The 25,507-nt window shown below is 31.7% G+C and overlaps 1 protein-coding gene across 20 annotated transcripts in view; it reads right to left on the minus strand.

The window, feature by feature from the left end:
* LOC105833674 (voltage-dependent calcium channel type A subunit alpha-1) overlaps positions 1 to 25,507 on the minus strand; it is a 165,607-nt gene that overhangs the window by 20,484 nt on the left and 119,616 nt on the right. For 13 of the 20 annotated variants that reach the window (XR_003626272.2, XM_028192504.2, XM_028192501.2 and 10 more), the window contains exons 10-22: positions 25,224 to 25,283; positions 24,447 to 24,548; positions 21,044 to 21,256; positions 20,373 to 20,800; positions 19,363 to 19,664; positions 18,700 to 18,819; positions 17,814 to 18,377; positions 16,412 to 16,757; positions 15,878 to 16,042; positions 7,425 to 7,535; positions 4,916 to 4,999; positions 1,712 to 1,828; positions 1,434 to 1,499 (exon numbers count right to left, since the gene is read on the minus strand). Coding sequence is in view for 19 of the 20 variants with exons in the window: in XM_028192504.2 (XP_028048305.1) it covers positions 1,434 to 1,499; positions 1,712 to 1,828; positions 4,916 to 4,999; positions 7,425 to 7,535; positions 15,878 to 16,042; positions 16,412 to 16,757; positions 17,814 to 18,377; positions 18,700 to 18,819; positions 19,363 to 19,664; positions 20,373 to 20,800; positions 21,044 to 21,256; positions 24,447 to 24,548; positions 25,224 to 25,283 (2,678 nt within the window). In the remaining variant the exon portion in view is untranslated. Of the gene's footprint in view, positions 1 to 682; positions 775 to 1,433; positions 1,500 to 1,711; positions 1,829 to 4,915; positions 5,000 to 7,424; positions 7,536 to 10,575; positions 10,687 to 15,877; positions 16,043 to 16,411; positions 16,758 to 17,813; positions 18,378 to 18,699; positions 18,820 to 19,362; positions 19,665 to 20,372; positions 20,801 to 21,043; positions 21,257 to 24,446; positions 24,549 to 25,223; positions 25,284 to 25,507 lie in introns of all 20 variants that reach the window. The other 7 variants (XM_012675581.3, XM_028192490.2, XM_028192505.2 and 4 more) reach the window with 5 other exon arrangements.

Consider the following 25,507-nt stretch of genomic DNA (forward strand, 5'->3'; position numbering starts at 1 on the left):
TGTTACTAATTGAGGTGAGTCACAACAGATTAACACGTCGAGCAGCTTACTCTCGCGTTACAGCTCATGCCAACAAAGCATTACTCTAAAGATAATTTACGACGACCACACTTTTATATATATTCCCCTCAACTTCTCGCTCTACGATCGATGACATATCTCCCCATAGTATCGCATGAGATCTTTAACGGTGTTTCGCTGAGGCCAAACAAAAAAACAATTTACATATATTGTCAAATGTAAAAGATTATATTTCTATTAAACTAATAAGTGAAATTGAAATAGAATATTTATAAAGTTGCTAAGACACGTTTGATGCAATGTTTTTCTTTATAATATACAAATGACAGTGGAAGTATTGATACGCAAATCTTTCATGTCTCCCGTGACATCATAAGACCCTTTTGCGTCTATATTTTGCGAAACATCGTGAAAAATCACGACGATAAGCCAGCTGTGCACCAAAATCGTTCCCCTCTCACGTACGAAGCTAAACTTCAAGCAGATAAGTAAAGAAAATTTCTTTTTAGTGTTTTTTAATAAAAAAGTAAAATCACTGGCTTATTTTAGAAGGTGTTTCCTCGTACGAAAGGGAAATGACAATTGGACCAGCCGGTAATTGGCCAGAAGTCATCTTATTTGTCGCCGTCGAACCGGCAGTCAATCTAGCTGCTCGACTCACCGAAAAAGCAACATAAGAGCGGCGAAGAAGGACTGAAAGTTGTTGTGTTTATCGATCGCTTCTTCCGGATTGTTCTCTATATTGCCAAAGACCTGACAACGGACAATTTCAGGGTCACTTAATGGCCACCAGGGAGAATTGCTGTCTGTCACTTAAAATTCCCAATCTGCAAGGTTGCGCGTGCCAGAAACTATCTCGAGATCACCTTACCCTTTCACCCGATTCGAGAAGCTGAGATAATTACATGGCTCTCGCTTTTAGAGGAATATCTAAATGACATTGTATTCTAGCAATAGTGATTCCTTGATTTTGTATATAAGTATCAATCTTAAAGATCTTTAGCCAATTATATTTTCAGTCAATTAAAGAAGTTGCCACAATTTTTCGTATAAAATCTGAAATTATCTATAAAGATTCGAAAATATATTCTACGTAAAACTATGCAATTCCGCATCTATTTCTTTCACGCAAAACATTTTAAAATAATTATTATTCGGTTTCTATTTGTTTCTGTAATAAATGTATATTTTTTATTTTGTGTAATTTCGTGTTATCTGTAATATTTTCAATTTCATTAAACTTGTGAATGATCTCGTTAATCAACTAATTGTAAGTTCCTTGTGTGAATGATCATGTTACTTCAATCCTGCATCCCTTTATGTATCCCCCAAATTTTATTTAATGAGCGCATTTAATGGACGAATTCGTAGGAATTTTCCGAGAAATTAAAGCAATGGAGGAGGATTCATACCTGCATACCGATGATAGCGTAGATGAAGAACAGCATTGCTATGAGAAGACAAACGTAAGGCAAAGCCTGGAAGAAGATAGATTTTTGTGATCATTATTTTAAATTTATTATAGAAATTGATGATAAATGAACTGAGCTAAATTTATAACGATTATAAGAATATTGGAAGAAAAAAAATAGCTGTTGTAGGCACGTTGAAGTGAAGAAGACGCGCGCGACTCAATAAATCAAATGAAAAGAAAATTGGGATTTAATTTAGCGAGATGTATAATGCTTACTTTGAAAGACTGTACAAAGGTCCAGAGTAAAATTCGTATCGTGTACCCCTGCCTGAGTAGTTTGATCAGCCTGGCAGCACGAAAGAGCCTCAGAAAGCCGACGTTGATGAAATTCTCCTGCAGGGGACAGAGGAAATTGCACTTAACCCCACAAAATGCCGACTTCTTATTGCACGCCAGGACGGAGCTTCGTGCGTGCAGCGTTTCGGCATTGCATGCCACGCGTCGAAGGACATGTAAATCCTTTCGGCGTGCTGCGTTTCCCTATCCTCGGCGATGCACGAACGAAGCTATCAAGTGAACTGACATTCTCTCACGAGTAAAAACGAGAGAAAGAGAGAGAAAGAGAGAGAGAGACAGTGAATCCTCAATGAAATTCAAAGTCTCCATTAGGAATCACCAAAATGATCGCCGAAAGAATAGGTGGAACTAATAGTGATTGTTAATATAAATGACTAATAACTACTAATTATTTGTATTATATTAGTATTATAAAAATAAATAGAATATATTTTTTAACAAGTGACTAATTGTATTTCTGTTGTATTTTAGTAGATTAAAAGCTAGTGTTTCTTTCTTTTTTGATTGAAAAAATCACTTTTGCTTCTACACGAATTTAATTTGTATATCGATACAAATTAAAGTAAACTAATTCTAAATTAATGCCTTGATGATTCTTGAAAGTTTGATTAGATTAATAAGAAATTATGTTTCATTATAACGATTAAATTATTTTAATTATTGAATTTAAATGTAATTACATAATAAAAATGTAATTACATTTACTTATAATTACCCTTTTGCTGTAATAATTAAATCGTGTCTAATGTGACTTGCGTCACAAAGACGATTAATAAGTCGAAATCGAGATAGAGTGGTCACCGCATCCATATGCCCTTAAAATATTGTCTGATGATGTTACTACAGTGTATAATAATTGTTTGAATTTGTAGTGTTAAGAAATGTTCGAGAATGTGCAGTGTAGTGTAGTTTATGTATTTTGAAAAGTACATGCACAGGATAAATAAATAGGATTCAAGTGATTTGAGAGCTAAAAATGACTTGGGAAAGGCTTCAAGAATATAAAGTACTATTTTCGAAACCCAGTTCTCTCTCTTCTTGCTTGCAAATAAAATCATGTTCATTATTTTCATCATTTGTCGTCATTTTATCACAGTTGTTATTAATGTGTGTATACATATATATATATATATAATATATGACGATAATAATATATATAGACATCTATACCTGATATAATTTAACTTCACCTTTTTGGCAAGGAGTTAGTAAGAAATATTTATTTCGGATTTTAACGCAAAAACTAAATTTAGATTTTGCGATATTTAATGCTTAATTCTATACTTGCAACGTCGTAACTTCTTCCAACTTATATTGTCAACGTAAAAACTGGATAGTAATTTTATACCTTCTTTTCAATTAGCTGGCCAGCAGCGGGCATTTCCGATGACCGCTCCACCTACAGAAATATGTGAGATTGCGAGATTATTCCATCCCCAATATTAAACTTCTTATCGTTCAGCTTTTGACAGTTACAATAAAAAACAGAAATACTAATGACTGGCAACCAACACTGACGATGAGTAACGTTGTAAGTAAGCAGCTCACTTTATCAGGATCAATACTCACTTCACGATAATTCTAGCTATATATTTTCTTAACTGTACATTTCTAAGACATCTTTATGAAAAATATTTTGCAAGCGCAGGCAGCAAATATACAGATTTCGACACAAACTTTTACTGGATATTTCTTTGAGATTTGCAAATCAATATATTATTCATATCCTACATATATTACCGGCTAGATTGTAATCGCTACGTCAGTGGAATCGAAAAATAACCAATATCGCTATGTGATTTAGAAGAAACCCTTGAGCAATACCCTACATGGTATTTGCCTTTTTTCTACCTCGAAACTACAACTGACATTGGTTAATCTAACAATAAGTCACAGGATATCGATATAGAAAGAAATATTTCTAATACAAAGAATGAACAGGATTAGTATTAGGAACATGGCCATGTTTATGTATGTACAGGTTTTAATTCTGTTGTTTTAGTTTGTTTTAATTCTATAACTGCATAGTATGTATACTGTGCAAATGTAGCGATGTACAGTGTGATGTATGTAGCGTATGAATGCAGCACGAAGCTAAGAGGTAATACAGAGGTGTTTGAGGTACTTCGATTGTCGTAATTTACCTGCTAGCTTGTCACACGGGCTTTATACGACGAATCTAAGTAAGCAGCAAAAGGGTTAAACGAAAGATAAAAGTACACATCAAGCAACATTGCTGCGACAATTAAGGACCACTATTAGAGATCTGTGCTCCGACGAAAAGTGCATTCTGACAAATTTGTTTCAACATAGAAATTAATCTAGTATGTTGAAATGATTGCAGTGGCGATTTCAGCTATACATTGTCAAGAATAAAAAAATCTTGCTTTGCGAATAATAGATTTAAAAATATTTTTTTAATATAATTCTATATTTTTAACATAAATCTTTGAATCTTGAAATTTTCAATCATCGACTCTCAATAGTAACATCTCCCTTATGTTTTAAAAATTGAAATAATTGAAAAAAATTATTATATAAATATGACTGAAATAACATACTTTTAGTAAACATTTTATAAACACTGAAACCACCTTTACTTGCGTCAACATACAAGATCTATTCTGATATTCGGCGTGATTTCATCGTAATGACTTTTTGTCAGAGCAAGCTATCATAATCACAGTCATCAATGAGATACTATTAAACTGATTATTCTTACAGAAGTTTGAGTCATTATTAAAATTGTAACACGTATTTACAAAGCATTTATAATATATAATAGATAGAATATATAATAGAAAGTGATTAATTTAACAATGTATAATTTAAATATTTCTTATGTTAATAATCACAAATTTCTATTCATTGTCAATAATGTCATTCATTAATTATCGCCGAGCTCTTAGGAACCTTTTGATAGTGACAAATAATTAATGAAGGTTGACGGTCTTTAACAGTATCTCGTCGATGTCTAGTCATAGCCTAATCTCGGGTTTCCTGGAAGATTCCCGATTACATATGTGCATATACCTGGAAGATTTCTATTACGGGTTTTAGTAGCTAAAACGCAATTAACACACTTATATTCTCTCTTCCGCCATTTTCCGGTGCTTTACGTACCCCGAATTCGATCACAAGAGCGTCCACGATGCTGCCGATCACCGTGATGAAATCGAAGGTGTTCCAAGCATCCTTGAAGAAGTTCTGCTCGCGGGAACAATTGAAAAAGTTGATTAGCAAAATAATTTTATCGCACCCCGATTATTAAGTATTCTACTACCCTGAAGCTCGCTAAATAGCTCCGACACGTTTTCTATCGCAACGAATGCAAATTAAAACTCTAATTATCGATACACGAGCAATTAGAAGGTCATGACACTATGAAGAATAAGAATAAAAAAGAATTAAAAAAGTGAAAGATTAAATTGATAAAATTAATTAAAAAGAAAATATGTACAGTTGATGAATAAAACAGATGTTTATTAATTTTTAACACTTTAGTAAGTTTTGAGATAAAATTAGAAATTTAGGAATTATTTTTCTAATTGGATTCCACATTTCCGTTTTGTGAATGTGAATGAAAATTGATATAGAAGATATGTTCAAATGTTTTTTTTTTTTCGATCATTTTTTATTTCAAAATATTTTTTTAATTAAACATATATTTATCTTTGTGTTGCTTACCTTATTGCTGCTTATTTCAATCAGTTTTGCACCATAATTGCTTAGAAATTAAAGATAAAAACAATCTAGGATTAAATATATGCAAATTAATCCTTTATTTACAATTCTTTTATATCATAGTTTTTTTATTCTTTTATTATTTTCTCATCCCTCATCATGTTCTGACCTGTGTAATAATAGCTATCAATAGCAAGCAAGTAATCTAAACTAATTATTGACGTGTCTCGGGAATCTATTGAACGAACTTGGGCGTAGTTCAAGTGTCTGTGAAATGTTTGCGTACTACCATTAAAGAAGAAACTACAAGTCCGACTTCGAGATAGAAGAAAAGTATATAACAATCTGCTTCTTCTATGGATGTACACTATTTATTTATGTGTAAGAATGCCTGTGTATATGTGTTGTATGCGTGTCTGTGTTCGTGAGCACTTTTGGACTATTATGAATGTAATACTTATTAGGTTGAAATTCTGTAACATGTACCTCTCTGAACTCTGATGTTTCTAAATGTTGTAATGACCATTGACCAGATTTCTTCGTCGTGGAACAGTTTCAAATCATTTTGATTTAATCAGTAATGACCGAATAAATGTTCCGTGACAATTAACATTTTTATATCATTATAAAATGAGAAAAGTTATTAAAATAATCAAAAATAACAGTTATTTATTTTAGAAAGTAAAAAAAATTGCGTTTTAATACACTTAATACATTTCAATACATGAATTTTATACTATTTAATTTAACTAATTAGATAATTAATAAAAAATATTCTTACATGAATAAAGCAAGTTTTATTCTTGCATTTTTTTTGCACAATGGACCAATGCCCATTGGTGTTCAGCTTGAAACATTTGTCGAATTTACTTACAGAAATAAAAATCCACGAAGACGAAAACATCTGCTCGCGAAAATGTCTTTTGAAACGTTTACCCAAATCACACGCTTTGATGATCGATGATCGGCTGGAGTTATAAGTGACGGGATCTCTTCTAGAGAATTATCTACAGGAGCATGCCGGTAATAGCAAGCAAACTAGAGAGAGAGTGAAAGAGATAGAGACACGCGAACTTCATATTCATTTTTCTACTTTTTTCTACTTTCTACCAGAAAATAGGAGTTATTATTAGTTGAATATTATGCATTACTATGTAAAAAAGTAATATTAAATTAAATATCTAATTTCTATAAACTCTTCTAAAAAAATTTACATTATACAGCTATATATTTTTATTTTTAAACGATTTGTTTATCAAAAATATAACACATTGCTGTTTTCGTGTAAAGTTTTTGATTTATAGCATTATTTGTTAAATAATTATTATATAAATTATTATGTATAAAAATTTTGTTGAAATAATCTTCTCATAATTAATACACAGAATAAAATATTTAATATTCTTTTGAAGCTAAACTAAATGCCTTAGTTTTTGTTTAATTAAGTTTAATTAAGTTTTTAATTTTGATTATTCTTTTGATTTTTTATTGAAGCAAATTTAAAAACGATTTTGTATCTATAAGTAAAACTCTCATATTTGAGGAAAGTTTAGCGATGAAAAAATTTTTTAAGTAGCATAGTCCTGTTTTCTGGCAATTGCTACCTCTTGAATATCCATTCAAAGTACTGTAGGGATTTCATATATGGCACATAAATTTACTTTAAATCTTGATAAGTCTACTTAAATATAAACTTTAAAGGTACATTTTATTTTCGTGATAAACAGTTTCGCGATGTCTCGATGTGTTCCCTTCTGTTCCTCTCGCCAGTTTTTAGGATCCCCACTTTCTTCACGAGAATCCTCCGACCGGTAACATCACATAATCAATGATGACCGGTGACTGATGTCAGTCTCTCGATGGAGTTACAAGTGAGTAAAAATTTGCAGTGTGAGTCGAGTGAGAGTGAGATGGAATTAAAGAGCGATTTAAAGAGGCTTGTTTATACCTTGCATCCGAAGGCGACGAGTTTAAGGATGCACTCAATGAGGAAAAGGAGTGTGACGACCAAGTTCACGATGGTCAAGAAGTCCAATAAAACTGGCGGCGCTTCGTGATACTACAAAATATACCCAACACACAGACGTAACACAACCCAGACTCTAATTCCTTTGTGTGCGCCCTGCATATATATCTATACTTTTCGTCCTTTTTTTAATTAGTCTCTTTCTTTATTCGATCGCTCTCTTCATCTTTTCTCGTCCAATTGAACAATTGCTAACTGAATTGCAGAGAAGATATTTTTTTTCGTCCAAAATAAACTTAATTATTTAAGTTCGAGAGATATATTTGCTTGTTATCACTGTTATTCCATATAATTCATAATTATCGTTTCCATCTCTTTATTTTTTTAAATCTTTCTTAAAATTTTTATCGAAAATCTGCATCTTTCTCACAAACTTTAATAATGTCAAATCTTGTATTATAATATAAAGAAAGATGAGTTTTTCCCGACCATAATTTTAACTACTGTATTAAGTTGTATTAATTTCGTATCTAATTTTGTAGTTATATTGCATTATGTTATATCGTTAATAACGAATAATAGAAATAAAGACCATATGTCAAAGTACATTTAAATATTACAAATATTACACATATTTTTAATATTTCAGTTAAAACATTATTTTAATGTAATTATGTGTTTCAAAAAATCATTTCTTATTGAAATACCTCAATCTTTTATTTTATTAGATCTTCTATTTTTTTCTAATGAAGAAGGTAGCTCTTTTCCCTGCCAAGTTACCAAGCAAGTCTAACCAATCTCTCACAGAGTGATTTTTCAAGAGACTCGTGTGATACGTAAGTCTCGATCGGTGTGTGTACGTAGAATGCGATGTTCAATTCCGTGTGTGCTGAATGTGTGCACGTGTAAGACAGAAGTTAATGCTTTTTCCCATAACACAATGACATGCGTGTGGCGAACAGGAGCGAGGAGCGCTTTTGCGGCTTCTCGGCTTTAGTTTCGCCGTATGATCAGTATAAATCACCATCCTCATTGTCATTGCCATCATTATTATCATTATTATCATTATTATTATCATCATCATTGTCGACATCATTTTATCGTCGTTGTCGTCATTGTCGTCACCGTTATCATTATTCTTAATTCACAATACGTAGTCATAGTAATCATGATGTATGCATGCAAGGATCAAAAACATATCAGACCGTGCAAGTGATTACGTGCGGATGCAGGTAAAACAGGCATAAGGCATGCAAGGGATATCAACAAACAGAGCTTCCTTTATATACACCTTTCCTTGACTTTTAAAACTTCCTCTTGGATTAATTTCCTGCCCATTCTATATTTTCGATTTGAAGGTAAAGTCGATTTAAATTGAAGAATTGAAATGCCGAGAAAAAAATCAAACAGAAGATAGAGAAAGAGAGAAAAGGAAGAAGAATAAAAAGAATAGACAGAGAAAGAGAGAATAAGAGAAGAGTAAGAGAGAAGAGTAAGAGAGGAGAGTAAAAGAGAGATGTAAGAAAAAGGAATAGAGAGAATAAGAAAGACAGACAAAACTGAAAATAATCCGATGTCAGATTTATATTCTCATTTGTTATGTGAGTATCCATGAGTGCTATATGAAAGTGAATGAATGTTTATATCTGTGTATTTGTAATCTGTGTAATTGTTGACTTTGTGTGTAAACTATATGTTAATTAAAACTCTAAAAGCGTATTTATTAATAAATTGTGAGAATTTTTTTAGAATCTTGCAAAGTCAGTGTAATTAACTTGTGATAATGGGATAAAAAGAGAGTTAATATCAAAAATACAACATAAACACAAATAAAAAGTATAATAAAGTTCTAAATGTATAATTAGTGATTTAATCCCATTATCATCGTGTTCAGTGTAATTATGAACGTAAGAAACCTGGAAAGATTTACATTAGCTTTGTTTAGCATTTAATGTGTAAGTAATAAATATATTTTATATCTCATTAATTTCTTTTTTGGAAAAGTTAATTATAGTCATTGTGCCTGATTAATTATGATTTCCGTATTAAAGAACTATTGAAAACTTTTTTGGAAAATTGAAACTCAAATAGTCATATGAATAAAAAAAAATTTACTAAAAGAATAATATGCCGCCCGCTATAAAATAAACAATTTAAAAATATTAATGTTATATTTTCTCATTCCATATTTCGTACCGAATTTAAAAAAGAATAAAATTCAAAAGCAGATTTGGAAATGAGAACAGTTCAAATATTTAAAATGTATTTACATCTAGAATCTCTCCAAATTGCCTTGAAGCTCATTCACGTGTACAGAGCTGAGCATATTTTTTTAAACATACTAAAGTACTTTATCTTGTTGAACAATCTCAAGAACGGAAGAACCAGTACAAATAATTAAAAAAAAAAATTCTATCTAGATCTTGCAACTATATCTTTGCACAGAGGAGCACCATCGAAAAATACCACTCTAATTCTATCGAGATACATATCTATATATTCGAAGGTATATCGAGAAATGGAAACGCTACAACTACTCCGACAGCATCTAGCGCTTGTTCAGCCCTGCGCACAGAAAGTTCACTAAATAGTATACTCTATATACTTGTAGAGAGGTATACACGCGCGAGAGATGGAGTATGTATATACGGATGTCTCCGGAGTACCGAAAGTGTTCCGATACGTCATACTGCTACATCAATACTCGCGAAGAATCGCTTCTAATTATCTTCTAATAAGCGACACTTACCGGGCGACGCGAAAAGCGACCCTCTCGCGACGTTCTCCTACTTTTCGTCATTAAAATCGTTACAGCATTCTGTTATTTTCGTCTCGTGTTATTTGAAAAAATTTAAATAAATTTTTCGATATTATTTTATTGACAAATTAATGTCACCTATTCGAAATACATTCAACCAAATGATCTGAACCTTTATTAATTATCTCGACAATACTTCAATTATCTCGCGAGAAATTTGTGGATTTCTTCAGACTCCCGATTTTGGAGAACGATCACGAGAAGCCACCTTCCGCACGACTCGACTTGGTGAGAGTCTCGAATTAAATCTCGCTTTATTCAGAGTATAGTGAGAGCTCGATGAGAGATGGATGTTTGGCGGTATGTGGAGCCTACCTTCACGCCGAATGCTGCAATCTTCAGTATGCACTCAACAGTGAACAGCCCCGTGAAGCACATGTTCATGTACTTCAGCGTGTTCTTGTACAAGTCGCTTTGCCGATGGAACTGCAATGCATACACTGACAAACACACGGCCGGACAGACAGACATACGTAAGCCTAAATCGCGTGTCTCGTGTGAACGAGACTCTTTTTCTTTGCTTTCTTTCAGCACTACCGTCTTCCCTCCTTCGACCACCGTGAGTGAGGAAGGAAGAAGTGGCTCTGTTTTCATCTTTTCTTTTCTTTCACGAAATTCTGTGCACCGATACATGAACATTCTGTGCTGCACAATATATATCGTAAGACGTTCGGGTAGAAACGGGTTACTGCATCAGCAGGATTAAAATATTAAATATCAGCAGAGATTTTGTTTTCAAGTATTACCTTGCAGACAATAAAGTGTACCGTGTAATTTGAAACTGCAATTTATACCATCAAATGTATTAAATAAAATTTATTTAGTAGTTTTCTTTCGGTGGTAATAAATTTTGTTAAACCAAAATCAACTTACAATTGACGTGTTTAAAAACGCGAATAATTTTATATAAAAAGTATTTATATATAAACGAAAAGAATTTTAACTGCTCACGATATTTACGTATTTTTTTGCGCTAAAAGCTTCACACAAAATAATTTTAATATTTCATGTAGAATTAATCCTGCTGAAGCATTATTAGCCCCTTCATGCTGTAGAAATTGCATTAAATATAGAATAATGTCAAGTAACTGTCAAACAAAAGCTTCTCAAGGTAAGAATAAAAAAATACATAATAAAATTTCAAATGAATTGTTTCATATATGCTCGAAAATGATTTACGCGAGTCATGTTACGAGTCAGCTTTTGGGTGTCACGAATTGGTACACAGGTTTACTCGTACATACGTACGGCGTGTAAGATAAAGTGCGAAAGATATATAAATGCAAATTTACGTATATGTAAAAATGTAGTGATGTACGCCTATGTATTCATAGGCACGGGGAGGGGAGGAGAGATATTTTCTTCTAATCGTTGTACAAATTAGATTTTTATGTGTACGAACCTAACCGGTATGCGTGTATATTTAAATGAAACGTTTGTTCTCTTACATTCCTGCGATATCAATTCGTCTCTCGACGAGTGTGATGCGTATGTCAATTATGTGTCAATTATGCGAATTATGTGGATGTAATCAGTACCGTTACCTGCACTTCGCGTTGTAAATCTCTTTGACCGATCTGTTAACGGTGCTATGATAGATATCCGAGCATGTATTGACATAACTGATGATCTATTGGTCTTTTAGATCAAATGGAGCATATCGGGGATTTTCTGAATGATGGATTTCATCAGATGAAACAAGAAGAAAAAAACACTTAATATAACACATGAAGAAATTTCAAAACAAATTTCTTTCCGCGTGTTACATTTTATAGAATTTTGATAAAAAGAGAGAGATAAATTTTAAATGTACGCAAATTAAACAATATTGTCTATTTGTACTGAGAATTCTCAGACAATAAAATTTAACAAGTTAAAATTCGAACACAAACGTTAAATAAAACATGATAAATAACGGTGTCAATCGTAAAGAAGTTAATCGTCTTTTTGCTATTATTTTCTACGGAGTCTTGGATCGGAAGTTGAACACGTATTAGTCAGTGTCTGAAGAAATTAGTCGCAAAACCGATAAAGACTGTGACAAAAAAAAAAGAAGGAAAGAGTGAATGAAAAACGTTCGAAAGAAACGTAAAAAACAATCAACTTAACAAGAACACTTAAAGTGAATGGATTTCCAGAACGAAAAGAGTTCAGTTCATTTAACGAAAGAGTCATCAGGAATTACGAAACTTCACTTTTCGAAGTACTCAGATCTCTTTGCAATCTTCCTTTTCTTTGTGGAAAAGAGGAGAGGGTGAAACGTGCGAACGTCCCGTGCAAAGGGTGTGTTTCTTGTCACTGTAAAACACACACATTCAGCGGATGTCTAATGTTGTTGCTGTTTTTCTCAGCTTCTAATATCGATTGATCTGTTTCGGCGGCAGCCAGCATGCGACACGCAGTTTTGCACGTGTGTGAGAAGTGCGAATGGACATCTTATATGTATATACATATATACATATACATATACATACATTGTATCAGCCGCTATGTCGAACAAGAAGACAATCAATTATAATTCAAATATCTTGAATGGATTAATTTTTATTTTTCATTATTTCATAATAATGAATAAATAAATATATTAAAATTATTACATGTCTTTGAAAGAGAAAGAGAGAGAGAGAGAGAGAGAGAGAGAGAGAGAGAGAGAGAGAGAGAGAGAGAGAGGGAGAGAAAGAGAGTGAGATTAAAATGATTAATTTGTAAGTTTAAAGTAAAATATAATATCATATCAAACATTTAGAGACAAATTCCTTTTATGTAAATCATAAAATAATGTTAATTATTTTCGTTAATTATTCCAATCACGAGATATTTTTACTTATTATAATATACGAGTCATATGTACGTAATCTTGCTTTTATTAATTTTATAGTCATTATTTTTTCTTTTACAAATTTTTTTTTTGAAAAGTTTTGGAAATATATAGATTTTTTTTCTTTACAGTGCAATAACGAAATATTTGTTGTCTCCTTGATCGTGTGCAAGCGTGCTGAATAACGTGAACACATCCTGTTTTATTTGATATGTGCTCTCAAGACCAGGTGCAGTGCGTGTGCAAGTAATTGGAACATTCTGTGTTTTTTTTTTTTTCAGGCAAACAAGTCCGACCACAAATCATATAATCGGGCGCTGCATATAAATTCGAATTAGCAATAATGTGTATGTGTGTATGTCTCTAATTTAATAGCTCTAATTCTAGGCTTGGGCTGTGATCTCGTATAAGAGAGAGAAACAAAGGTAGATATTTATTTCGTGCGTTCAACTGTACAAGTCATGGGGATTGGAAAGCAAACGAAAAAAGTCAGAAGACTCAGTTCAAGAAAGCGTGCGCGAATTCTCAGTTAGTTCTCTCTCGTTAATTCACATTTATTTTGTTATGAATAGAATTCCACAAATAAAAAAATTTACAGAAAAAAAGATCTTGATTTGCATAATTCTCGATTTAACATTTGAATCTGTCCAACCATTATTATTCATTAAATAAAATAAACAAAATAACAAATAGAACAATATAAAAATTATTAAATAACTAATGATAATTATTAAAAAATTGGTAATTATTACATTAGGAAAATTTTTAAATTGCAGTTTCCTAATAGTTATTAAATAAAATAATATCATAAAATTGTAAGAAAATTTAAAAAATTTTTGTCATCAAAAATACATTATTTTCTGTCATTGAATTATACAAAAATACTACTATAAATGAATACAATATTAGTACATTATTGTAAATTTCTTTACATTATTCTAATTCAATTAAAAATTTTCTTTGATCTTAATTTTATAAAACATAAAGTTAATTTGTTATTAAAATTATAATATTAACTTAAATGTATTAAATTGCTTAAAAAATTATAATTGTTACATTTTCCGAGAGAGCTATTGAGAAGAAAGAATCAAACAACTTAAGGGCAGGGGTTAAGGGTGCTTCAGAAGAACACGTGGATTCTCACGTGCAAGGTTCATAGAGGACGAAAAGGCGCAATCTTTCGGCACCCTAGGTTTCTAAATCAGTTGTATCAAGCGGGGACGAGTTGAGATGCAACGCTTCACCCTATTACCAGTTAAAACATGGTATTAATAAGGCGAATGCAAGAGTCGAACGCACGTTATGTTGTCTATATGTATTGTGGGGATTACATTATTCGTATCAAAACGCATCCCCTCTTCGCACGTTCTTAAATAAGTCTACTTCGGAGACGAGGGCACAGCGGCAATCATGCAATTGGATTAAAGGATCAAAAATTAATTATAAGATAAAAAAATCAATATAAAAATATATTACAAAATTACAAAAGTAACCAAATAAAAAAGAATTTCATTTTATTGATCTTCAAAATATTAAGATTAAAAATAATTTTATATTATAAATAAATAAATATATGTTGATAAAAAATTGTAACAATTAAAATATAAAAATTACAAATAATGTACAAAAATTTTTAAAAGTTGTTACCACGTTGTGATATATAGATTCGAATAATTGCAAATATAATTAAGTTTTATGGAAAATATTTTATATTCTGAAGATGAAGAACTCACTTTAATTTGCAAAATTAATTCATCAAATATTGCAAAGTAATTAAAATAAATGCAAGATCATAATTAAATGCATTCTATATCAATTGTAATTAAAAATATGACACTATATGTTAGCCGCTTGTCAATTATTAAAAATACAAAGTATTTTTATTATTTAGGAAAAACAAGATGAAGAAACAAAAACAAAATGAACATCGTGTCATTCAAGAGGGAGAATATTGCTGGAAGAGTTTCGGGGAAATGGGATTAGATAAAAATTCGACATAGCTGTGTACACGTATTGATAAAATACAAGGGTGATACAGTTATACAGAGAAAACGATCAGAAAAGGTCAGCAGGCAAGAACAACAATGTTCTCGAACGTATATATAACGTGATATATAGATATGGTACAGTCATTCGGTATTACGTACTCTGCTTGGATACGATATATTCTCATTTACGATCTCGCGTATCTTCGTTATGCTAACATGAGACGAGACTGTTGTCGATTGGTTAAAGTTGCCGATAGACCTAACGGGTTTTACGCTAAGAGAACGCGCGGATATTGAAGAAACTGGGAACGACAAGTATCGCAGGACGCAAAGATAAACGGGCGATACATCGCAATACCAGAACTGAGGCATAAATAAATTTTTATCCTTAAGTAAAAAAATATTTCAACATTTTCCTTTTAAAGAAAAAAAAATACTGATATATTGGGAATATTTTACTCTAATTTCAAATAAGGAAGTGAAGAATGCTTTTTTATTATTTACTATAAAAAAACAATTTGCATTTTATGCCTCCTTCGATTTGGAGACGCGATATAAGAGATCGAAAACAAAACTAGTCATAGAATTTACAAAAATAATTTTGAACTGTTCAAAAGAATATTTACGAATCTTGATGCGAATAAATTTTGTTTTCGATCATTTGCATAAGAAGGTTCGTGTTTCAGCACACTTTTCTTCTTTTCTTATTCGCGTTTTCTCTATTGGAGCTGATTGGGGAGAAAAATTGGTGATCTGATTAACGAATCTCTCTAAAGAAATTGTAGTGCACAAGAGAGATCGTGACACTTACCTTCATCATAAGTAGTAACGTGTTCAATACGATGAGTATCATGATAAAATATTCGAATGGCGTGGATACGACTATCCTCCAAATTTTGTACTTTACGCTATTTCGTTCCTTTGGCATATACCTCTCGAGGGGACGAGCTTGTATTGTAAAGTCTATACATGATTTCTGAAAGATTAACATGGAATTACTAATATCCGTATTGATGGTAGAAAAAATTACATGGAATCGTATGTGTCGTTCAAAATGTGGCAAAGTAAAAATTAAAACAGAGAAGACATTAAAACGTAAAGTAAAAACAATAAAACAACTTTATATATTTTGAAGAATTTATGATTTAAAAATTTTTTTACGAAAAAAAAATTATTATTTTATTAATCTACATATTAATTTCGTATATTTATTTAATATATTGTTTCTTCTTGAAATGATTAATTTTAATGTATAAAATGACTTCCTCTTATTCAACTTTTCGTAAAGACAGCTAATGAAGTATGGGCCACGTGTAAAACTAACTCGAGTGAAAAATGATGTTACCTGATTCTTATCAATTTCACCGTCCTGCAGTTCAGCTTCTCCCTGTTCCTGAAACGTGATGATGATCAAGGCCACGAAGATGTTGACGAAGAAGAATGGAAAGACAATGAAGTAGACGATGTAGAAAATGGACATTTCGATACGAAAGTTCTGGATGGGGCCCTTGTTCTCGTATGTGGCCGCCATCGAGTTCTGCAAGATTTGCGGCCAGCCTTCGCCGGTCTGGACGGCAAACAGCGTCAGCATGGCCACCATCACGTTGTCGTAATGAAAGGACTGGGATTTCCATTCCCGTTGCTTGGGCACCGGTATCATTTTACCCTCTTCGAAAACGAAGTATTCACCGCTGTCGCGAAAAAGAATTTAGTCTCCATTTCTACTTGTACCATTTATAAAAATACAATTTAAGAAGAATAGATACACAACAAATAATTCTTTTTAGTTTCTGCTTTATTCGTTCTTTTTAGAAATTTGTTCATATTGCTTATTTCTGCTTAAGCAGCACAGATCTCCTAAAAAGAACTATAAAATATTTTCGATATTCTTAGACCATCTTATAGATTGTGCTGTTTGAAATTATCGAGATCAGAGAGTATTCTCGCTTTAATTAATAAATATTCTAAAGTCCGTATACCAGACGAAAAATTGAGATTAGATTGGATCAGGATTTAACGAATCCAAAGAAAAAAAAACAACAACAAAATTCCAAGTTTGGTAAACTTTGAATGATCAAAATCCAATCTCATTCTCAATCTTTTAGTCTGATACGGATTTAATACAGGATTTCCTACACTTGTGTGAATCACGACTCGTTTTTAAAATAACAAATATCTACAACCCATTTAACTTTAAAGTTAGCGGGGTGAGTAATTTATTTATTTATATTTCATTTATATTACTTTAATCTTCCCACTTAAAATTTTTTAATTAAATATAATTTTATCAATTTATTTCTTTAATATATAATAAAAAAATAAAAAATAATGGAATTAACTGCTATTTAAACTCATTCTTCGTTTTTATTCTTAACACCTGACGTACTACATTACGATTGCTCCACTGCTTTCGTAATTGTTTCGGGTGTTTGTGAATACTTTATCATTATAAATGTTTCTATAGATTCGTTTAATTTCTTACAATAATGATACGAGAAATGTTCTTATTTTCTGTTTCTGTTGATGACAGCTTTGATATTGATTGAAATCATTTTTATATGCATAAAGAATTTGATAATTATAATTCATCTCAAAATTTTGGTTTTTATCTTTGCTAAAACATTTTTGGCTATAAATGGGCACAATCAATACTGGAAATCCCTGCTATAATATATATATTCTTCTTTTTTTTTTAAAGTCTATTTTTTTGTTTCTAAGCAAGAAATTGAATCAAATAACATACTTACTTGCAATCCGTTTCCGTATACTTGCTTTCGTCGGTACAGTGGAAGAACTTGCCGTTGAACAGCTGCACCGCGATTACAGCGAATATGAATTGAAACAATATGTACACTATGAGAATGTTAATGACATTTTTGAGACTGTTCACCACGCAGTCGAACACCGCCTTGAGCTTCGGCACGCGCTTTATTGTCTTAAGCGGCCTGAGCACTCGCAGCACTCGCAGCGACTTGATGGTCGAGAGGTCCTGGCCGGCCGAGCTGCCGATCATGTCGAAGGTGAATGACACCATAGCGCATATCACTACGACCGCGTCCATAATGTTCCAAAACTCGCGCAGGTACGAGCCTGGATGCAGTATGACGCCAAGGTCGATAATCTTCAGTATCATCTCAACGGTGAAGACACCGGTAAACGCGTAATCAAAGCAGTCGAGGATTTGGTTTCTCGGCGCGGTTTCCCAAACGGGATCTTCAGCGGCCAGCGCGATACTTGACAACGATATCACCACCATTATGAAGAAGTCGAAGTACCGAAGGTTTACGACCCAATGGGCGGCTCTTCTTATGCTGTAAACAAAAAGTTTCATCATTATCCAACGAGAACAATGACTCTTATGAGAAAAAGAATAATACATATAATATAATATATTTTTAAAATATATTAGACAGGAAAAAAATTGTATAAGCATATGTAAAGAGACAATTGATGATTGCTAATATAAAAGTAGAACAGATGCTTGCTACGCTTTTTAGTTTATATGCAAGTGTTAATTTATTATTTTATTAGATAACCTTAATAATCTTATTTGTTATCTTATTCAATATTACGATTTATTAAAACGTTTAATATTCTTGGAAGGATTGCAATTGGATCATTATCATTACTTACGGATTCGTAGGGGACAGTATAAACATGGAGGAATATGGCAGCATTGGTTTTGGTCCCATGTCGTCGTCTTCATCCTGCCTTCTCTCTTCGGACGTCTGGGTTTCAACTCTCCCGTCTCTGCTGGAAAAGACGAGACGTCGTTCTCCATTTTGTGCCTCTCCGTCGGTATTGATTTTTATATTTTTTAATCTACATCTGTGTATTATCGATTTTTATTAAATGATTACAAATAATTATTAATAATTAATATTCGTCATTTGGTGCTGGTTAAATAACTTTGTGTAAAAGATTTGCATAAAATCACAAAAATCAAAGTTTCTGCGAAATTTCCTATTTTTATCTCACAAACAGAGACCACGATCAGAAACTCTAGCTCAAGAAGAATGACTTCATGCAAATTTTATCAGTTTTTTAAATTGTTCTTAGCTGTAAAATATTGAAATTTTTTTCTGCTACTCAGCGACAGCATATTATTCCGATTTTAAATAGATTAAATAGAAAATGTTCCACAGAGAAAGAATATTTTTCACAATGCATATTTATTTTATTTATGGTAAAAAATAATAATTCGCTGTGAATTATATATTATTTGCTAAAAGTATGACGAAACGTTAAGAGAGACGAAAATTTCTATAAACATGATAAAAGGAAAGGAAGACTTACAAATTCTGAGTTGGACTTGGAGGACAGATTTCCACCCTCGGTGCGTCCCCGGGCCTTTGCAACGACTCGATCTCTTTCTCGAGCTCTTGCAGCTGCTTCTCCTTGTCCTCCTCTTGCTGCTCCTCTTCGGCGGCGCTCAGCTCTTGCGCATTCGCGAGATTGTCAACGGCGATAGCCAAGAAGACGTTCAGCAGAGTGTAGTTGCCGAAGAGCACCAGCACAATGAAGTAGAGCGAATGGGTCATGCCCTGCGACTCGATACCCTTATACATCACCTCATTCCAATCTTCTCCAGTCAGGATCTGTCATCATCATCAATTATTGTATCAATTATTCTCCATTACACACACACACACATACACATATAAACATAAAATATATATATGGTAGTTTGTGTATTTTAGATGCAATAAAAATTGAATTTTATTGAAAGTAAATGTACATAAATCTAGTAAATTTTAAAAAATTAAATTTTTTTATACCTATTTAGTATAAATTTTAATTATATTGTTAGAGTGGTTTCTTTCAACTTTGTAATACTGACACAAGCGATACCACCTACACTCTTTGTCGTTAATTAATCCCCCGCGTGTTCTAGAGAGGCGTAAGAGTCGAGTCACTGGAACTCTCACTCTCGGTGCGTACGTGAGCGTGAAGTAAGCCGATTTTTTTACCTATTGTACCAATATATATAATATAAAATATTAAATTTTTATTACATCTAAAGTACACAAACTACCATATAATATTTCAATTTATATTATAAAGATCGCATGTCAATTATCTTTTTAAAATTAACAAGATTATGAGACAAATATTTTTTTCGCCAATTATATTTCTTTTTTTAATTAAAACAATAAATGTATAACAATATGATATTTATTAAAGGAGCACAATTTATTTGCATAATTTAGCAAATAAAAGGTTTATCATTTCTTACAATATTTCCATATTTAAGATATTCGGAATATTCACATGTTAAAATCATAACAATCACTTGTTGTACTTACTTGGAAGACAGTGAGTAGTGCGATGGGAAAGGTGTTGAAATTAGTGGGCGGCGTGCCGTCGTTGAAATTGAATTGGCCACCGAATAGCTGCATACCGAGCAGCGCGAATATGAGGATAAACAGGAAGAGCAAGAAGAGAAGGGAAATGATACTGCGCATCGAGCTTAGCAGCGATATCACGAGGTTCCTCAGGCTCTTCCAATATTTGGTGACCTTAAAAATTCTCAGGAGTCTAAGGGCACGTAGGACGGAGAGGCCGAAAGAGGCGGACTTCAGCGCGGTCCAGATCACCTCGAAGATCGAACCCAAGATGACGATGCAGTCGAAGCGATTGAAGCTCGATTCAAAGTATGTGCGAGGACCGAGCGCGTAGACTTTTATGAACATCTCCATCATGAAGAGGCCCAGGAACACAAACTCTGTAATGTCTGTGAATAAAAAAAAAGATCGACTTAAAATTTTAAACTCTGTTAGCTCTTGAAAAAATTTAGACATCTTTTTAGTCAATTCAACAGTTTTTGTTACGTTAAAATCTTTCTTTTCAGAAAACTGTTTCAACTATTAAGATGTCTGTCTGTCAGTAAATTTTTTAGTTTAATATATCGAATTTTTACATGGTACATAGGTTATTAAAAAGAGTAACGATTAAACTAAAATTTGGCAAGACTCACAGAGGAAATCGCTGAGCCACTGTGGCTGATTGTAATGCTCGACGGCCACGCAAACGGTGTTGAAGAACACAAGAATGATGACGAACCAGTAAAACTTTTGCGACTTGACGGAACTGCGTATCCAAAACCTGAATCTTTTCTCAGCCCGCCAGAACTGTAGGCACGTGCCCTGCTTCTTTACCTTCGATTTGAAGTAGGAGGCTCTTGAGAACCCTACAAAGTAAAATACTTCTTTAATATAAAATACTATTGGGGCACTTAGAACATGTTGTACAAACCAGTCGATTGTTGAATAGCATTGGATATACTTTTATTTTGACGTAAATTATTATAATTTTTGAGTTGAGAATTTTTTGCACTATGTCTACGTCTCCACGTTTCGTATTATTTGCAAAGCTATTTCTGTGATTATGAGTTCAAGAATTCAGATTACATGATTCAGAGAGAGAGAGAGAGAGAGAGAGAGAGAGAGAGAGAGAGAGAGAGAGAGAGAATATGATAGTCTATATTTAAAGTTCTTTTAAGGTCTTTGAACAATTGTGAATAATGACATTTTTGTTGAAGTTTTAAGGGAAAAACGTATATTATAAGAAAAAAAACATTTCTAAAGTTACTTTGTACATCGACTGGGGAAAAGTTAAAAAATTTTATTTACCTCATGATTCAACAAAATATAAATATAAAAATAGACACATAATATTCTATACTAAATTAATCTAACAACAAGCGATTACGACTATAATTATTTAGTGCGTATATATTGTGACTACATAGTAACTACTATGTGGATGACAACAATCTAAGAATAGCCTATCTATCAAATTCTATATAAGACAGGTACGTACACTACTCAAGGGATTTAGTTTCTCGTTTGACACTAATAAGTACTCTACTGTTTTGTTTCAGTTTTAATTAACTAAAATTATAATCATGTATATGTATATTAATATAATAAAATTATTAATCAATATTTTGTCACCACACGATACACCCAAATAATACTTTCATAGAAATATTAGACTTTCGCAAACATTTGCATTTATATTCAGGTGAAAAAAAATGTTCGTAATATTTAATATATTTTCATAATATCTCAGAATATTTTTAAGAATTTTTCATATTTTAATTTTATAAAGATTTTTAAAAATTACTTTAAACCTCTTCAGATTTTAAGTTTCCTTCGGAAATTATAAAATGGGAAATCTTAGAATATTTCAAAATTTACACGTATAAAGAATTTTAAAAAAGATATGAACTTTTATACTGTTTCTAAAGTGTTCCAATTCCAAATAAATAAAAAAACATAGACAAAAATTAAAAAAAGAATTTATTTCAAAAATTATAAAATATACAAAAATTCTGAAAGTTTTTGTATTAAAATATATAAAATAATGTAGAAATTTTGAAAAATTATGTGAAGAATTCTAAACAGTGTTTCCAATCATAACGTTACCAATCGTTATTAAAATTTATTGCACAAAAAATTGTTACACACTGTAAATAATATTGCTAACAATTTTTTTTATATTAAAAAACGGAAAAGTTAGAATAATAGAATAATTTATTTTTCTCTTAAAAGTTATTTTTCTGTATTTATTATAGAGATACATTATTTCCTGATTTAATTGTATAAAAAAAAATGTATAACAATAATTCATGCAAATGTTTTCGGTTCCAAGGAAATTCTAATATTCATATATCATCACCAGCTAATAGAAGCAATACACCTTAAAAAAATTAGTTCTCAAGTTCTCCGATTTGTCTCTCACGCAAGATTTGCGGTAGTTTTGAGTGATACATATCAGCCACAAAATCAGCAATAAGTCGATCCGAATAATTACATAGAATGCAATAATTACATTCTCTACCACAAATAATCACAGCCTGCAATTTTAATACGGTAAATAATATGTAATCTATCTATGCGACGATCATACTTCGTTTGGGTATGTAAAACATTGTCAGTTTATATTTTTACACGCAAGCAGAGAGCAGTTCGTAATTTCGTATATGATCTCTACGCAATTTTTTACGTATATTGTATAAAATTATATAACTGTTACAAATAAGCATTTTGACTTAAGTAATAATATTTTTGCTTAAAAGCAAATATTTAATTCATTTTTAATCATTTTTGTTCTTTTAAAACTTATATTAATGTAATCGTCAGATACATAAATGTTTTAATGTATATTCAAATATCTTTAGCCAGAGTTAAGATTGTTAATGAAACTATTGAAATCCATTATATTATGTTACTATGTTTTAATGTGAAAATATTTAATTCTTAAATGTTTAAAAAGGCAATAAAATACGATAATACATCCTATATACTTAAATAGTAATAAAGTGATTTATTTATCAAGCAATAGCCTGAGTCTAAAGTACTTGTGATCGTGTACGCACATTACTTGTACGTGTGTGTATTATTAACAAAATCTCCCAAATAAAAATACAAAAATAAAACAAGATTACGAATACAATCTTATTTTACGTAGCTCTTTGCGAAAAGTCGTCGCATTCATGGTTGTAGTTACCTTTGAGCTTTTTCTTAGGCACTGAAACAAGAGGAGCATCTGATAGCGTGTGTTTAGAATATTCATCGTCAAAAATTAGAGGAAAGTAATTTTCAGCATCTTTCTTTTTTTCCTCTCGATACAAAAGATAAATCAGGCATGAACCCACAAAGTGTTAACAAATACGTTAGATACGATGAACGTGAAAATACGCTAACGTGCCAATAAATGGAGAGATAAATTTTAGAATGAGAAAAGAGGCGGGCCAAAATCTTGAATCAACCATTTTCTTTGTACCACGAATTCTAAATATGTATCACAAAACTATTATATTCTCCGGGCATAAAATTTAATTTTTGATTAATTTTATGATTTGCAAGAACGTAATGCTAACTATTTATGTAGTTTAATAATTTAAAACTGAAAAAGAGCGTAATTGGTTAATAGCCAAACTACACGTTGCGTCGTTCAGAAAGAACTGGAAAATGTATATAAAATCACATGAAAAAAATTATTTGAGCACTAAGATCCGCTTTCATTAGCCCTTCCTCTATTTTTAAGTGTGTATTATACATATACATACATTCTTATATACATTAATTATCAATAATTTAAACTTTTTATAATTTTTTGTAAATTTAATTTTTTTCTAATTTCAATGAATTTGCTTCAAATCGCTTTCAAAGAAAATCGTTGGTTGGTGTAACAAGGTAAGTTCTGACTACTAAGAAATCGTGTAAATCCTTACTACTTGAACTTGGTTTTGATTTTACAAGTTCGTTTAAATATTCTGAAGAAGAATCATCAACTCGAAATGTAAAAGAGGTGAATAAGAAGAACAGAATACTCGGCACAATTGGATACCGAGTTGACCAAATACAACTCACCATCGTCACCGTCGTCCTCGCCTTCCTCCTCCTCCGTGTCAGTGCTCTTGCTTTTGCCGAGATTCTTTAGTTTCTTCTTCTTTGCCGCTGCTCTTCTTCTTACTATACAAAATAAAGAAATAGGTTAAATTAGTGAGTCTTTTTTTATAAATAACAGCCTAATTAATTATTTATTTATTTACTTTCACATCCCATTGAAAAGTATACTATATCTACTGATAAAATTACAAAAAAATCGTATTTATAAAATCCGATAATTTTGTGATATAATAATGTATAAATTCTATTATTAAATTAGTTATATTAGTTACATTTATATAGTTACAGTTATATGTCTTTAATTTAAATAAAATTGCATATAAATATTAATTATTACAATTTGTAGAATTCCATAAAATATCATTATTTCAAATTTACATGTAATGCATGTCCGAGGAAAAAGCTAGTTTGTTATATGTAAAAAGCGAAAATTAAATCGATAGTCATCAATATTGTTAAACCAGCGTGTTATTAAATAAAGATGAAATTAAAGTTACGAAACGCGAGGTTGCCTTGTCTGAGAATGTGGCATCCAATGCATTTCAAGAAAATGAAGAAAAAAAATTAAAATTCCATTTGACTGCCTTGAAAGAAACACGAGTGAAAGTGCACTCTGAGTACTCGGAGCACTCTGTATAAATATGTACGAGCATGTTTTAAAGATACAGCTCGCTTCGAAATCTTTTCAACCTTATGGAAATGAATATTTATGACATCGATACACGTTGCGTTATGAACCTTCTAATATGTGCATTTTCTCCTCTTCCGTGGTCCTCTCTTCGGCGAGTATCACCTCCTCTGAAAAATAAACGTTACGTATTAATAATAATTGACGTTACGTACATTATTATTATATTTTTCTATACGCGCAGGCGTGTAAAGGCGCAGGTTCGTGCAGAGTTTAGCATACGCAGTGAGCTATAACGGGGCACATTGTTTACATAATAAATGAATTAAAATATATCAATAAGGGATACATGTTTGAGAGATTATTGAAATCAAAGTTTATAAAATATACAATT

Source organism: Monomorium pharaonis, chromosome 5 (assembly GCF_013373865.1).
Source record: "Monomorium pharaonis isolate MP-MQ-018 chromosome 5, ASM1337386v2, whole genome shotgun sequence".
Lineage (NCBI taxonomy): Eukaryota > Metazoa > Arthropoda > Insecta > Hymenoptera > Formicidae > Monomorium > Monomorium pharaonis.